This window comes from Vanessa tameamea, chromosome 9 (assembly GCF_037043105.1).
Source record: "Vanessa tameamea isolate UH-Manoa-2023 chromosome 9, ilVanTame1 primary haplotype, whole genome shotgun sequence".
NCBI lineage: Eukaryota > Metazoa > Arthropoda > Insecta > Lepidoptera > Nymphalidae > Vanessa > Vanessa tameamea.
Window position 1 is genome coordinate 3381537 of NC_087317.1, and position 17777 is coordinate 3399313.

General features: G+C 32.3%; 2 protein-coding genes across 2 annotated transcripts; one reads left to right on the forward strand and one right to left on the reverse strand.

The window, feature by feature from the left end:
• The first annotated feature begins 385 nt into the window (after positions 1-385).
• On the forward strand, positions 386-2844 carry LOC113394162 (alpha-(1,3)-fucosyltransferase 10). The gene has a single exon (XM_064215923.1). It carries the CDS (start codon positions 1460-1462, stop codon positions 2780-2782), a length of 1323 nt encoding a protein of 440 aa, XP_064071993.1. The 5' UTR covers positions 386-1459; the 3' UTR covers positions 2783-2844.
• Su(r) (suppressor of rudimentary) lies at positions 2792-16252 on the reverse strand. The gene is made up of 22 exons (XM_026631371.2): positions 16079-16252; positions 13881-13991; positions 13497-13667; positions 12854-13015; positions 12254-12441; positions 11760-11886; positions 11127-11277; positions 10656-10825; positions 10206-10283; positions 9239-9371; positions 8492-8679; positions 7516-7722; positions 7032-7196; positions 6559-6711; positions 5879-5999; positions 5391-5474; positions 4842-5020; positions 4304-4480; positions 3985-4224; positions 3314-3378; positions 3036-3128; positions 2792-2944 (listed from the first exon to the last, which is right to left on the reverse strand). The coding sequence occupies exons 1-22, from the start codon at positions 16115-16117 to the stop codon at positions 2854-2856; spliced, it is 3093 nt and encodes a 1030-aa protein (XP_026487156.2). The 5' UTR covers positions 16118-16252; the 3' UTR covers positions 2792-2853.
• Positions 16253-17777: the final 1525 nt, after the last annotated feature.

The following is a 17777-nucleotide window of genomic DNA, read 5'->3' on the forward strand; positions in this document are numbered from 1 at the left end:
TTTTCGTTCACTACGTTTATATTATTACAAAAAAATTACCACAATAAGGAAAAAAAACATCTCGTACGCCAAACATGACGAATAATCAATTAAAAAATCAAGTACTATTATTAATTTCAATAATTACTAAACGAACTATATGAAATAACTTTATTATCTATATTACTTATATTTGCTATATACTTATACAATATACCTCTTAACTTTTATTGACATTGACAGTTACAACTTACAAGTACACTACAAAAGTTATAAGAATATTAATAAGTTATGATTTAATTATGAATATATATATCGTTAAATCTGAATAGGTACTCATTCATTTTTTGTTAAGATGAACTGAGTATCTAAAAGATACTCAGTACATTGGAATAGTAAAACTATACCAATGTACAATTTTTTAAATTTGTTAAACAATTCGAGAACCGATCCCACTGTATATAGTTATTTCCATTACAAAATTATAGAATCTCGTTTACTTTTAGGTAATGTCATTGCTTCTCATGATAATTCCGTTTGTATTGAACGATGCTGGAATCATGCACTGTCTGGCTGTTGCCCCAACACTCATCATGTCTGTTATGTTTATAGTACTCTATTTAGTGGACCAAGTGCATAACTTGGCTGAGCAACTTTACTTAGTAACACAGATATTTTTAACTACTGCTGCTTTTCTCCTAGTATTTTTGCAAACCGAACCCGCAGGGAAATTGTATGGACTATTTTATTGCCACCTCTTAATAGCACTCTGTATAGACAATTATTTTGTTATTAGAGAAAGAGGATGCATATTGTTTGGTGATAATGATGACTGATTATGTTTAATAAATTAATTATGAACATTCTATTATTTTATTGTTCTAATTTAGTTGTTATTAAAAGGTGTAGGTTTTTAGGCAACAGATTTGTTAAAAAAACATAACTGGCAAAATTTATTCTTATACTACTTTTTAACTACAAGAGCCTCTTACTTTTAGGTAGTCGCACTTCTTCTGAATATAATTCCCCATATTGTGGAGCCGGTGGATATTTGGCAATGTGTGGTCGCTGCTCCGACCCTAATGCTGTCCATGTTTTTAATGGTGCTATATGTTGTTGATCAGGTTCAATATGAAGCTGAATTTTATTACATAATAATAGAACTTACTTTGACAATATTGGCATTAATAAACCTTTTAATTTCTGGCAAAATTGTTGGAGCAATTTATGGATTGTTTTATTTAGATTTGATAATAGCATTTTGTATGGATGGTTATTATATGTACAAAGAGAGAGGAATAACTCTATGATAGTTATTAAAATAATAATTCTGAGTGGTTTATCTTTTATTTTAATTTTTAATATTTATTTGTAACATGTTATTTAAACAGTAACAATGCTCTATCATAACTTCCTGTGATAAATGGTTATGTGATGTGTTCAATAATGTGGACTTATTCCTAATGAACAAAATAAACAAATGATAGAAAAGCAGTTTTTATATAAATATTATTACCTAAAAATGTGCCGTGTTTTTAAAATATGGACGAAAATATCTAAAAGGATATTTAAAGTGACATTGAACGAAGTTGCATGGATTAGTGCGATATCTTTGACAATCTTACTTATCTGGACTTGGATCAATGGAGAAACTAAAGTTATTAAATATGGTGATAACCCAGTGATAATGTGGTGGACTTCAGGATTTCCTGGAACCTCAGAAACAATACATTGTCCAAACAATATAAAGTGTGATTTTATAAAAGACAAAAATTATAATGAAATTTTCAATGTCAATGCGTATTTATTTTACGCGAGTAACATCAAGTTTGATGATCTACCATTACCAAGGAATCCAAATAAAATTTTATGGGGCCTGTATCATGAGGAATCACCAAGAAATGTTGAAGAGTTGTTGCACGAAAAAATACTAAGTCTATTCAATTATTCTGCAACATTTAGTCGGTACAGCGACATTCCATTTCCTTTGCAGTATTTAGAATCATTACAAGATATAACGAGTACAAAATATTTTAAGCCAACTAGAGTTAAAACAAAATTGTTGAACGAACTATCGCCCATTTTATATCTTCAATCTGACTGTGAAACGGCTACAGAAAGAGACACTTACGTAAAGGAACTAATGAAGTTTATCGAGATTGACTCTTATGGAGCTTGCCTGAATAATAAAGAAATGCCGATGAAATTCCAAGAAGATTATTTAAATAATTTAAATGATGATGATTTTCTTAATTATATTTCAAGATACAAATTTGTACTGGCTATAGAAAACGGTGTTTGCGAGGATTATGTAACAGAAAAGTTTTGGCGGGCTATCAAAATTGGTACCGTGCCGATTTATTTTGGATCAACAACAATAAGAGACTGGTTACCAAACAACAAATCAGCAATTTTATTAGAGGATTTTCCAACACCAAAAAGGATGAGTGATCACCTAAAAAAGCTTTTAAATAATGACAATTTGTACGAAGAATACTTAACACATAAGACCAAAGAAGAAATAACGAATAAAAGACTGATAGATGAATTTAAAACGAGACAATATCAAAGAGATGCTCTAGAAGTAGCTTCAAAGTTTGAATGTTTTATTTGTGAGAAACTTCACGACAATAATGTAGGGATGCAAGTTAAACGCGTAGTGAGTAAAAAACATTATAACTGCCCTAAGCCAATCTCGGCACTGACATTGCAAGTAAATCCTTCTAATGACTGGGTTTATTCATGGGAAATGGCTAAGAAAAGGGCAGATGATATTTACGACAAAGTTACGAATTTAAAATGAAAAAATATATATTTGTTACTTCATAGAAATATATTTTTATATTTGAATACATTTTTACCATATATATTGTTTTATTGACACACGGAACCCAATGGCGAAACCGGGTGAACTTGATAATGCAAGCCTCGTTTGATGATGTGAGGTATTTGTTTCGGCACCATCCTAAAACCGAAAAATAGTAACGATTAAAATATATTTGCCAAAAACTTGAAACCATTAATTATTTATAAATTAAATATCTATAATAACTTACGATATGCAATCAATGATAGGACAAACTGATAGGCACAAGGTACACCCCGTGCAGTCGTCCGTTACGTGTGGTATGTGCGTTTCTGGATCGAATCTAGAAAAACGATAATATTTCGTAAACGTAAAATTACCATACTTAATTGAAATTAATTATTTATACAGACATTTAGATATTACATTTTTAAATCATACTTTATTTTAAATGAAATTATTTCCATAAATGTTAATAAACCACTATAGTACTTTACTAAGATTCGAAACATTTATAATAATACTTACTCGATAGCTTGGTACCCTGAGTCTGCACAGGCCATATAGCATTTACCGCAATTTATACACATATCCTGAAAATACAAATATATAAAGAAATTCGAAATTACTCAATGAAAACAAAACATCACAAAAGTTTGTAAGAACTTGAGTTATATCGTAAAAAGATATGTTCTACATTTTTTTAAATGATTTAAATAGGCGGATGGGCCATCTGATGGTAAGTGGTCACCACCACTCATAAACGCGCAGTAAGAAATATTAAACATTCCTTACATCAACAATGCGCCGCCAACCTTGGGAGGTAAAGTGTTATGTCTCTTGTGCTTGTAGTTGCACTGACTCACTCACCCTTCAAACCGGAACACAACAATACTAATTGCTGCTTGACGGTAGTATTCTGTTCTATTTGACTATTGGCAATTCCGATGCACTTTTTACGGTTACAAAGCAATTTGTTTAAACTGTTTTCACGTAAAAACAAAACAATTTAGCTTAGTGACGCAAGATCAATTATTTAATGTTATAAAATATTTTTCAAAAGACAAAAAGTAGTTTAAGCCGTACAAATATATTATGAACGTAATTCTATTACATATTTATAAGTCATAAGACAAGTATTATCCGCCATTTTTAAATATTTTGTTTATGGACAAGCCTTATAAAAGAATTTGACTTACATCATCAATTAGAGCCACAACTTGCTTGGTGTTGTCCAAATGTTTATACGTGCCAATCCTTGGCAATGCTTCACCCACAACGTCCTGAATTCGAGGCACATTGACATTTCCATTGACAATAATATCCTTCTTAGCTAAAGGACAATCGATCTTATTTTCACTCAATATATCAGAACTGAGCCTAATATTATGAAGTAATTCTTCACGTTTTCTATTATATGGACCAAAATGTGCCAGCACCTAAAATGAAAATAGCATTATTTAATGTACCTGGCGTTTATTTTTGAATTGGAATCGAATGTAAAAAGTCCTTAATTACCTTGCCATTATCATCATACAGAGTCTGAACCGGTTTGCCTTTCTGATGTTTAGGGGTTGGAGGAGACTGACCGGTCCAACCGGTTAGGCCTTGAGAACGTAGATATAAAAGAGCTTTGAGACCTGTTATATAATCCTCTACCAATGTAAAGTCTTGATTTTGAACCGCGCTACAGATCTACAAAAATATATAACAATACAAATTAAATGTGCCTCTTTTTATTCGATTTATTAAAAACGAATATGCCCAAATAAATTAAATATACTAACAATATAAGAACTGTAAAAATCAAGTACGGCAATTCTTTTAAAATAAAATTATATTAAACTATAGTTAGGTTATATAATTAAAGGGAATTAAAATATTGTAATTTTTAAGATAAAATGAAATAAAGAAAAACATTATGTTTGATGTAACTGTAAACAAGTCTTTTAACGATTTGATTGTGGTTACATTTCACAATGTAACTGCCGAATATTTTAGATTTTTTTATTCTTTTATATATATATTTATATTTGTCGATAAAAACGACACCGACCTGAACAACAGGCGCTCCGCACATAATAAACTGCAAGGCGGAGTCTGCGGAGTCGATGCCACCGATGCCCAGTATGGGGAAGGCGGGCAGCTTGTTGGCGATGGCGGATACGGCGCGCAGGCCCATGGGGCGGGTGGCGTTACCGGACACGCCACCATAAGTCGTGTTCTTTTCGCGACCTATTAATAAAAACATATCGGTAACGTGTACCCTATACATATTTATAGACTATTTTTAGTATTACATTCTAAGACCTTTTCAAATTGCAGAATTAAAATACATATATCCTAACTATTGAAGCCAGCCTTAGTAATGATAATTTTTCTGTTATATTAGCGGTAAAAAAACTTTTTAATAACACATGAATTAATGTAATAACAGCGATTTATATATGAGCGTAGATTAATTATTTAGCACATCATTATATTTAATAAAAAGTATAAGCATTAGGTATATAATATACACTCCGTTTAAATAAAAAATGGCTTAGTTTGTAAAACATTGATTGATACAATAATCCATGTAGTTTTTTAATATTAATTATCTTACCAACTTTCGGCCATGGCGTCGCATCCGCTCTTATAGACATCAAACCCGAAACAGTGTTAATAGCTGACACGCCGCTCGCTCCACCTTTTTAATGAAATTTATACAGCTTATAATTACAATTTAAGTCTATTTGCACAAATATTCCGCAATATTTATATATATATTGAAATAAGAATTTTATTTCTTAATTAATCTAAGCCATCCTGAGACCCACTCGAATACACATGAAAAATTTAATCAAAATCGGGCCAGCCGTTTATGAGTTCAGTCAGTTCAGATGTGTGTGTACACGATATATTATCTTATCTTTGCTTTAATAATTCAACAAACCGTCTCGTTATACGAAAGTGAAAGATTTCACCCTGTGTTAAATTTAAACTCGTGAATTAAAAAAAGTAATATTCGTGAATATTTTCGAGGTATTTTGAAATATATAAATGAGTTTTTATTTCTATTATCTATGACTATTTAGTGTTCAATAATCATACCTTCATAAGCTGCCTTTGCAATTCCTACGATATCGGTGATATTTGGCGTTAGCTTTACGAAGAAGGGAATCTTTATTGCCTTCCGCACCCATTGAGATATTCCTTTGACTAACACTGGGTCCTATTAAAAATTAAAAATGAATCTTAAACTTAATACTAGTGAGACACTTATTTCAAGCAATTTTATAAACAATACTCAATAATGTAGTCTCATAAAAAATAATTATTACAAAAGTCTTATCATTGATATTTATATACGCAAATATTTTTCTTAATACCTATCTTTGAAATTTGTTAGAGAACTCTTTATTAATCTTAAGACGAAACTACAGACTATTTTATAGATAATAATTTATTATTTTAATATAAATTTCTAACAAATTCGCATTAGTTATAGAAACTATTTAATGATAACAAAGTCTCAATATCTTAAACACAACATATATTTCATTGAGTTTTCACGTGCTTGATTATAAAATTAATCTTGTGCTCAACGATGAATTTAAACGTTGCAAGTAACCTGTCTATACCCAGATGAAGTTCTGTACCACTTAGTCACTTTCTGTCCAAGGATTGGAGAGCTTAGTAGGGTATTTACAGACTATTACAATTAAACACGTTATTTATAGCTGTTCCGCTACATAAAATATATCTCCAATGTGAAATTATCTTAATAATACCTGCCCACAAGCGAGCCCCATCCCGGACTCTCCCATTCCGTGTGGACACGACAGATTGAGCTCCAACGCGTCTGCGCCCGACGCCTCCGCACTCTGAGACAGCTCCGTCCAGTCAGCTTCGTTATACGAGCACATTATTGATGCTATAACCACCTACAACAAGAGCAACATAAGTATATTCCATTAAGTTTGATGCATCAACATGCATTGCCCAACCTAAATGAGGTTCGTTGCATCCCTGCTATTGATTGTGTTCAATGTGCGCCGTAATTCCACATCCCAAAACTTATATAAACGTAAAGTATTTAGGTAAAAATTATAAATTTTTCGTAAAATAATATCTCAAAACTATTTAAGATAATCAAGTATTTACAGGAAATCAACTACTATTATGCATTTTTGATTATGCCAAGAGTAATAGAAAGTTACATATTTCGTACAAGTAACAATCGCCTACACACTAAGCGGCTCACCTTCGTCGGGAAATCTCGTTTCAGCTCCGTTATACTCTGGCACCAGTAGGCGGCGCACTTCTCCGAGATGAGCTCGATGTTGAGGAACGACCCCTGTCCCGGCCCGAAGCTCTCGCCCGACGTCACGCCGCGCACGATGCGCGGGGACACGTTGGTCACCAGATCCTGGAGATACATTTAAGAGATATATTTTAATTGATACGGGAATTCAGACCAAGTCAAGATGTTATTGCCTATTATCCGAGGCATTGATTTGGTAGGAGGATGAATAACTGTAGTTGTATGTATATATTTATATGGAAAAACATATTGCAATCTCGTTTTTAACTTCTGAATTTAAAAATATGTTCCTGTAACTACCCTACGTACCAGCCCACTCACTTTTACGTGTGTTTATGCGTATTTGACATTAGAAATACAATAAATTTTAATATACGATTCTTTATGTTTTTAACGTTAATAAACTTTCAAAATAAATATAAACCTTATCAAGTCCAAATGTCTTCGTAACAACGAAGCCCCAGCCCTGTTCGAAAGCTCGTCGGATCATGGCGGAGCTGGTGGTGGGAGGAGCACTCGCTAAACCGAACGGGTTCTCGAAGCGAATGCCGCACACCTCCACTGACAGATCTACCTCGTCTATGGGGCAGTGAAACTTTGGCAGTTCGACTGGAGAATCATATGGAATACCCTGAAATAGTTTAAAAATATAAAGTGAGTAAATAGTAATCTTCTTATATATTAATAGCGTAAGCCGATTTTTGTGCCAGTGATTATGTAACGATAGCTGCACGTAGAAGATCGGTTATGGTTTTATTTTGAAGAGCTCCAACCGTAGATGTGCAGAAAATTAAAGAGGATTCTTGATAGCAATTAACTATATAGTTAAGATTTAACAAATAATTAATGTAATTCATTTAATTTATTAGAATCGGAAAAAGTTACTGGCCGGGTAGAGAGCGGCGCTATGGCTGTGTAAAAACATGTGCGAACAGACGTCGTCAGTTTACAGTGAAATTAAATCAAAACAAAATTTGTCATAGGTTTCGAAATCTGTTGAATAAACGCGAAGTTTCGCGGGCTACCCACAAGTATCCTATTGATGTCTATCTTCTGGCTCAATAATACCTACTGATCTTCTATTGCGAGTTAGGTATATATTTCTCACGATCTCGTGAAGAGATACATTTTTATTCACTGATTTCCTTTCCAAGGAACGTTATATGAATTCCAAAGACATATCCAGCATTTGATTTAAAACGAGGTCCGTGAACCGTTTTACCTCCTACTAACCTTCGTACGGTACCATCCACTGACTAGTTATATTATCGACCTAAATACGTTGTATTTTTGTAGATCTGTATTTTGGTATGATGCAAATGTTATATATGACGTAAACGATGACTGAAACTGTTGCCGTTTTATCGTATCTGATCATAATAAATCCTCTTAATACTGACCTGTAAATAACAATGCATAAACCAAGCGGCAGTTTTTCCATCGTTAACAGATTCGACCGTGGTCTCCGCGACACCAGCGAGATCTCCGCCGACGAACACTTGAGGAATGCTAACACTCTGCATAGTTGTTTCGTGCGCTTCTGGTAGCCCCCAACGGTTTAGCTTCACACTCGCCATAGCTTCTTTTACTACAATATATAATATCTTAGTAAAAAAACGGTTCGAAGGATATATTTCGTTTGAAGAAAATATTGATCGGTGTGTAATATTTGTAGGAATATACATCATAGACGCAACACAACATATATGATTCATTATCACGCTGAAGTTATCATATTATAGAAGTTTTCGTTTTTTTTATGGTATCGGTAGGCGGACGAGCAAATGGGCCACCTGATGGTAAGTGGTCGCCACCGCCCATAGACAATGGCGTTGTAAGAAATATTAACCATTCCTTACATCATCAATGCGCCGCCAACCTTGGGAACTAAGATGTTATATCTCTTGTGCCTGTAGTTACACTGACTCACTCACCCTTCAAACCGGAACACAACAATATTGAGTACTGCTGCTTGGCGGTAGAATATCTGATGAGTGGGTAGTACCTACCCAGACGGACTTGCACAAAGCCCTACCACCAACTGAAGTAAGTTTTCTAGTGTTATATTTATGAAACGTAAATAGAAAAAATAATTTATATTTCCATCTCGAATTAATTTAGTGACATAATAATATACCTATAGTTACCTTCATTATCATAAAGGCCGGATCCGAAGGCTGATATTATGAAATTGGCTTTTAACTGCATAACTTGGTCCGGGTCCTCGATCCATTCACCGTCTTCTAATTGCTCCGTGCGACACATTTTAAGAGCAACAATCTGTAATAGATATGAAAATAATATATCAGAATTTAAAATACAAATATGAGATGACCCAGTGGTTAGAACGCGTCCATCTTGACCGATTATTTTGGGTTCAAACCCAGGCAAGCACCACTGAATTTTCATGTGCTTAATTTGTGTTTATAATTCATCTCGTGCTCGGCGGTGAAGGAAAACATCGTGAGGAAACCTGCATGTGTCTAATTTCAACGAAATTCTGCCACATGTGTATTCTACCAACCCGCATTGGAGCAGCGTGGTGGAATATGCTCAAACCTTCTCCTCAGAGGGAGAGGAGGCCTTAGCCCAGCAGTGGGAAATTTACAGGCTGCTTATGTTATGTATGTAAAATACAAATCCTATTATTACACCTATGTCATTTAACATCTATAAGTTTGGTATTTGTGTTAAACTGTTTCGTTTTACATCCCTGGAATTGAAAAATTGTTTTATTGTCAATTCAATGTTCTCAATAGCTGCCTTAAGTTTGGAGTTTTGCAGCTACTGTGCGGAACGGTACTTATGTACCGTCAGTATGTAGCTTTACATATGGAAAGCTCATGAAGCCGTTGTTAGATGGAACGCTAGTAACCATGGTTAGGAATCTGCCCATTTTGTAGTAAAATAGGTGGAAAAACATAATTCGCAACATGCTGCATGTTACTAGCCTACAACGTATAAAAATATAAAGCGTATAACACAATATTTAACTCTTAACAATTAAAATATTGGAAGACGTTCCACAAAATATTACAATTTGCCTCTCTACAATATGTTATATTACATATATATCTATAATAATTTAAAAAAAAAATTTTCTTCTGTCTGTACCTTTCCGTCCCGCACAATAACTTCCTGTGGAGACATGAACGGCACGAATTCACATTTTTCATCTTTAGCGAGGTCAACCTGTAATAATAATTATAATTATAATAGTTTAGATATTTAAGTGTAAAATTAATTTGTACGTTGAGAATAATTTAACTTCGTACCCAAAAAAATAAATAACATAAAAAAGTAAAAGAAAAAAGAAGCAAACTATCAAAAAGTATCAGTATAGTGAGGGTTCGTTACTTTATTATTATTGTTATTCCAATTATCTAATAACTGTTTCGGTTTCATTCACTCAACCGAAATCACGATGCCGACTGTTATGATAACGAGAATGGCAATCTTCTCGAATCGTGTCGACCACTCCTCGATTCATAGTAAGTGAAAACGGATTGGTAATATATTATTTTTCCTTTATTTAATTTAATAATTTATTTAAAGAAGGTATACCTCTTCCGGGACAGCCCTGATGTTAGTGAAGCCCTTCCGGAACACGACGAACACTCGCCTAGCGCCGCAGCGCAGGGCGGACGTCGCGCAGTCGAAGGCGGTGTCCCCCGCTCCCAGGACTATCACGTTGCCGTACAGCTCTGGCAGGGCGGACTTACAGACACACATTCCTACACACACGTTGGTATTTCAATATCAATAAAAAATGGGAAACCGCTTATATTAATAATGACCAATTGGATACAAACAGAAAAAAATGGCCGTCGATCGATTCATGGATTATTTATTTATGTAAAAATAAAATTGCAATTTTATTTTAAGTTTGAGCTATTATTGTGTATATGCACACATATATATTTAATATATGTATGCATAGACATATTACACATAAAATAAATTATATTAAAATACTGCAGTTCATATTATATTGTAGAAAAGAAATCGTACTAACATGAGTTCGTTTTAACAAACCTCTTTTGCTTCCTTTTGAAACGAGCGGTAAGAAATCTTTACTGGTATAAAATCCCATATCCGTTGTGAGATCTTTGAAAATTGGAATGCTTTTAGGTTCTGGTAGACCGATACCGAGAAAAACAGCGGAGTGACCATCTTTTAGTAGACCCTAAAAATTAAAACTATTTATAAATATTTCTATTTCAACTTAATAATAGTTTTTCGCTGTTAACATTAAGTTAAAGGTCTTTGAACATGTTTTCGAAATTATATTTATGAAGTTATAGTTATAAAGTTGCTAATTTTCTTTTTGTGAAGATATAACATACGAATGACGGAATACGTCGTCCGGTTTTAATATTATTAACATTTTTGAAACAATAGTCGATTATTTGTTTTTTTTTTTACTATAAGGTAGGCAAATGCGCAAATGGACTACCAAAATAAGAAAATAAGTGGTCAAATATACGGTGCCATCAGGGGAAGGCTCTATTTATGTTTCTTTAGCTTATAATTATATTGACATAACAAAGCAACGTTTGGGCTTATATTCATTAACTAATGAATGTTATTGACCTTTCACTGGTCACTAGTATTAACTAGATTTACTTTTTTTTTAAATTAATTTAGTAAAAGGTATGATGGACGTACATCAACCGTTATATCATTAGAAGAAAGGCTTCTACCAGTCACAAAATTAACCCCCAAGTTTTTTATAAGGTCAATCTCGAATTGTACCACATCGTATGGCAGGCGGTATTGAGGTATCTCGGACGAACTGAAAAAAATATATAAATTAGTTTTAGTCAAATCGGAGTGAAATTATAAATATGAAATATATCACGTTGCTAAGATCATTGTAATTTTATTCATTAGGTAGTAAGTATAGCTTATGCCTTTTTGTTTTTTTTTTTAAATTACCTTTTTAGTAAATTACCATATGACTCGCGGGTCATCTGTTTTCTACATTGTTCGTAGTACGCCGATTATGACCGATTATGTGTTTGCCAATAAACGCTTATTACCGTGCGGCAGCTATAAAGATTTATTTTTAAATATTATAGGTGGGCAGTTTCATACATTATAATTGAATAAGTAAGACAAAAATTCTTCTAACTTATAGTAATTAAAATTTAATAATTTACCTAAGTCCCCCTAAAAATTTCTCCTTTTCGTAGACTGTTATATTCTTATACCCAAGACGTGCCAAGAAGCACGCACAACTCAGACTGGCAGGTCCTCCGCCAATCAGCGCGATCTTTTGATCCCCACCCTTAGGTAACGGCTTCGTTTTAGGGTCGAGGGTTTGATGGATGCCCATCCTCATAAATATCTATAAATTCATAAAAAAATATCTCAGTATGTGTTTATACTATATCCTTACATACTTTTATAGGTAAATCAAAAGACACAAAAAAGATCGATTGTATCTAAGTATATACATATTTTTTAAATTCAAATATAATTATTTCGTAAGATTGTGATAATTTCTATAGTTAACTAATAATTATATTCTCTATAGAAAACTAGGTATTTCATAATTTTAAACTCATTAATTATATTCATAGGTTGACACTTGACTTCGAAGCCAAGATGGCTCCGTTTTTAAACACGGGGATCTTATTCTGAGTTCACATAATCAAAGAACCGAGTAAGCACCACCAAGTTTTCTTAAAACGTGGCTGTTTATTGCAATACAACTGTATTTTCCAATCGAACAATAACTTTCCAAAAAAAAAACTTACGTCAATAGCAAAATGTTGCAAACCGCCAATATTAATAGCTCCTTCCTCGCTAGCATGTAGGTTGCAACCACCTACGCAAAGGTCGCTCGTCGGACATACCATACCGCAGGTGAGGCCTAGAGGGTTGTCGGACAGGATTGCTTTGGCAGCTCCATAATAATTCTGTAAATAATGTAATGTGTCTTTGACTAAAAAATGGGACATTAATAATATAGCTTACGTTGTTATTATTTATCATAAATCAATTTTCGTGCTAAATATTTACGTATTGTATCTAAAATTTAATTACCACAAAAATTAGCTTTTAATGCGAAGCCGAGCGCCGCGCTTTGAAAAACGCCTCGTCGATGATTGAAAATCGGTGATGCGCCCCAAACTCTCTTAATTTTGTGTCTATGATTTTTATATTTTTCTAACCGTTAACCTTATACAAAGAATCTTTCGGGGGAGGGGAGATCACCAGAACACTTATTGCCCCTTGCCGCTTGCATTGCTTAAGACTGCTTTTAATACTGCTTACATAAACTCGTAGTATAATCAACGGATTAAAAAATTTAATAAAAAGGTACAACTATTATTTGTTTCTATTTTTTAACATGCTCTATAAATCTCTTAATTAAATTACTTCTACTTTGTGACTTACTTTATTTGCAATGCTAGTGATGAAGCTTTTGACGTCGATCTGAGTTGGGCAGGACTTCTGACACGGTGCGTCTGCGCATTTTAGGCATCTCGCCGCCTCCTTCAGCGCACCGCGTTCAGACAGTGTGGTATGCTTGATGTCGTCAAAGTTCTTTTCCAGTGTTGGGCAGCTCTAGTAATATAATTTACGTAAAAATTTAATGAATTTCTTAAATGATTTGTATTTTTTAGAGTTATAATCTCTAAACGAGTTATATACTCTCACGAGTAGTAATAAATATTTCATTCGAATTTTGTTAACAAAATGTGTAAAATTCGACCTTTCGCGATACTTGTTAGAAAAAAAGAACTAAAATAATACAATGTTACGATTACTAATACTTACGTTACACTTGCGGTCTTCATTCCTTTTCCAATGTTGTTTATTTTTCTTGGTTTGAACCGACGGCACCAAATTGCTGTATGGTTTGACCGTTGGGTTTAGTTTTAAAAGATTCTGAAATTCGAAATTTAAATTCATTTATTTAGGAAATATTGTGTTGCAGTTGTTAACGTCCCTATCGCATGAAATACCTTACGTAAGTCTAAGGTTTGTTTATCTTTTTTCTACTTCATTGGAATAGGCTATATGTGTTTGTGTTTCTGTTTTTTGCAAATGGAACTGAAGAACAGCATGGGTAAAATCGAAAGTGAAGGATTAACCAGAAAAATCACTTTTCCAATTTACAAAGCAGAACCATCCTTTCCGTCATCATCATTTTTTTGCGTACATTGATTGTGATCGCCTTGTATGTATACTTGTAAGTTTATAGTATTTCTTATCATATTCTTACACGCTTTCCAATCAAAGTTTTTATGGAAGGTCTATTAAGATTTATTTAGTAGGTATTAATTGATATTATATTCTACAACATAAGTGTTATCAAGCAGTTAGCACTTGACAGATAAAGGAGGTATAATTAAACAGTTAGGGAATGAAAAGGCTTAGGTATAACACAAACTCAATATGATAATAAGTCTTGATAGAATCAAACCGTAAACAGTTTAAAAGTACGGCAAGATAGATTGGGCTTACACATAATAAACAGTCTTCAAACATTTGAACAAATTCACATTTCGTAATAAAATTTCAAGTTACGTTGGATTCGTCTTTATTTTGGAAGTCATTACTTATTCAAAATAAGCATACAGTGAAATGTAATAATATACTTTAAAATCTTCACGGAAAGGATAAAAAAGCAATAATTTACATTAGCGTACATAAGCTATTATTTCATCATGTAATAAATAATAATGATATCCTTTTTTGTCTATGATATTGTGATCTGTGTCATATGCACGCTCGCGTAATATTATAGTCGCTCTTAAAAAACTAAATGTATTGTTTTAATTTTATATTTTTTTTCATGTTGGATCTTACAAGTGTCAAAGTTTTGAAAAATACAATATTTTTTTTATTTATAATCTATATGAAAAACAAAAAAAAAACAATACATTATGTGTTTTGAACGTCAAAAAGTGATGTGTCTTTTGTTCAGTATCTATTGTTTGAATCTTACAATAACAAAACAAAGAAAATACAATTACATAATATACATAATAATAAACGAATAATATTGTTTATATTTCATAAGAAATTAACTAAAATATTATTATACAATTCGCACTATCTAAACAGTGAATCTCTTAAATGTCAAAGGTCTTAGATAAGAGATATTAAATGTATCATTGTTAATGAAACAACAATAATGTATATCTCTATGAACATACTTTATTGTTGTCTTATTAAGTCGCATAAACATATGCGTTCTACTTATTTCATAAATCATATGAAAAATACCCTCTCAATTAGGAATATTCTTAAATAGTTAAAAAATAGTAATTGTCTATGGGCTCATATCGAGTTTGATCAGATCAGTACAACAAAATGGTATGTATGAGTAGAGTAGAGTCTGTGACAAATACCCTAAAAGTAATTAATACGTTCAAGGATTATTAGTCTTATAGACTCTTGTGTCCATCAAATAAGAGTTGGGTAAGGGTTTTTAATGGAGTCATCATAATATTAAGACTGTTGACTCGTTTTGTAAAGTTTATGGTTACCTTATTTTTTTCTGTAGCTTGTATCAACGCAAATTTATAATTTAGCGCAAAATATTCTGCTAATGTCCCGCGTATATAGGTACTTAATACAGAAGACAAATAGGAAATATCTAATAAATTTGATTCACAAATTTTGAATTTTTTAGTGATAACATTTGTAAACATAATGCAGCCCTATAATAAATATTTAAATTAACATGATAATGATAAATAACATATCATGAAATGATTTAATTATATTTTACGTCTTGTAAATAATACAATATTTTATTTTTTGAAATACATATAATATACAACTTATCAACTTAAATATCTAATCTTAATTTGAAGTGATGGGTAAATTTTAATACCGAAATGTTTTTATTTATAGGCTTATTCCAAGGTCTATTGCAACACACGCACTAAATGAATTATCTTTGAGATTCTATTTCATTTGTATCGTAAATATTCGCTTTTGACATATAAAATATACATACTGACCTCGATGTCCGGTAGTTCTCGACTTAAAAGTTTCGCCATATCGAAAATAAACTTTATAACTATTACAAAAAGTTCGAATAACGTTTGTCAATTTTTGCACGAAATACGTAGGCGCAGTGGACTGCTCACTGGCAGCGCTACACTCACGACTGACTCGAATTTCAACGTGTTCATATCTTTGTTCTAGCTCGACCATTCTCAATTGAGTGATTTATTTTACGTATTTATTACAACGTTACTATAGTTTTGTCTTATCGTAAGAAGGAATATTAATTTACTCAGCGTTTGAGAAATGTAAAAAAATACTTATATAGTACTACAAAGGTTCATATGACGATAAGTCATCATTTCTTCGACTTTGTTTATATATAATTGATAATCTATACCTAAAATTAAAAGTAAATTTGATTTGGGATTTATAACAAAAACATCATTTATAATTTGCCTTGGCTGCCAACTTGTCCAGAGTCATAGGGTAGGTATATCATATTTTCATACATGTTTTTACGTGATTAAGTAAAAGTGATATGTAAAAAAAATTTGAATCATCAGTCTAATTTTGAAAATTTTGTAACAAAATGTTGTTTTGACAAATATAAAAGAAAACTTTGTTAACGGTAATCCACTAAACTCCTCATTATCGGCTGTGTTTATTATATTCCAGGATATCAATTATATTTTATCAACAATGATGTTCGTAGTTAATTTTCATTAGTTGCCAGTTGGAACGAAAAATGAGAGGAGAGGAATATGTTGGAGGTTGTCGGTATGGCTAGACGAGACTTTCTGTTAAAGTGGTTAACACATCGTTTACACTGTCAATATGAGGACAAACATGTTACAGATGTATTACCTAAATGTATTACATATTTTTAAATGTGAAACCTGGTATATAATATATAAATATTACATAGAAATGTCAAGGGTTATATTTGAAATTACGATAAGCGATATTTTTATTTCGGTACGGAATATGTAATATTAAATAATTATGTAGTCAAAAAATAACTTCAATAAGAAAGAATATTTTATATAGGTATTATGCTTTGTCAACAACATTTTTTTTGCAACAGCGTAAAAGATAGATACATTCTGAAAAAAGGAACTCAATTTGATGAAATATTTTGCCGACCGATTTACGGCGATCATACCCACAACACACACACAACAACCGTGCTTGCACACAAGCACGGTTGCAATCTCAAATCTCGGTCTTTATTCGTATAATCCCATCAGTTTATAATTTGTCAGAGTCTGACGTATCTGTTTGATGCAATACTTACAAATACAGTGTTGTAGCTAAGCGGATAACGACCTCGGTGCAGCTATAAATTTATAAAAAAATCAGTCTCAGGCTCTGTATGTATTAACGTACTATTTATAAATAAATACCTTTACCATAAATGCTTTTTATAAGTTTTTCAATTTTATGTATTAAATGGTAATAAGTCTTAATAAAACAAACCGATAACTTATGTTTAGTTTTCTATACAAAAAACAAACTACTTACATATTATATAGTTTACACTTATTCAGACCACAAGGAAACAAAAGAAATTGTAGGAATTTATTAAACAATAGCATAACTTTCCTTTTTTTACGATAAAATTGTTGAATTATTATTGTCAAAGATAATAAAGACCTTGCTATTTATTTTATTCCGAATAAATTACTTTCAATTCAAAGATACTGCTGTTCA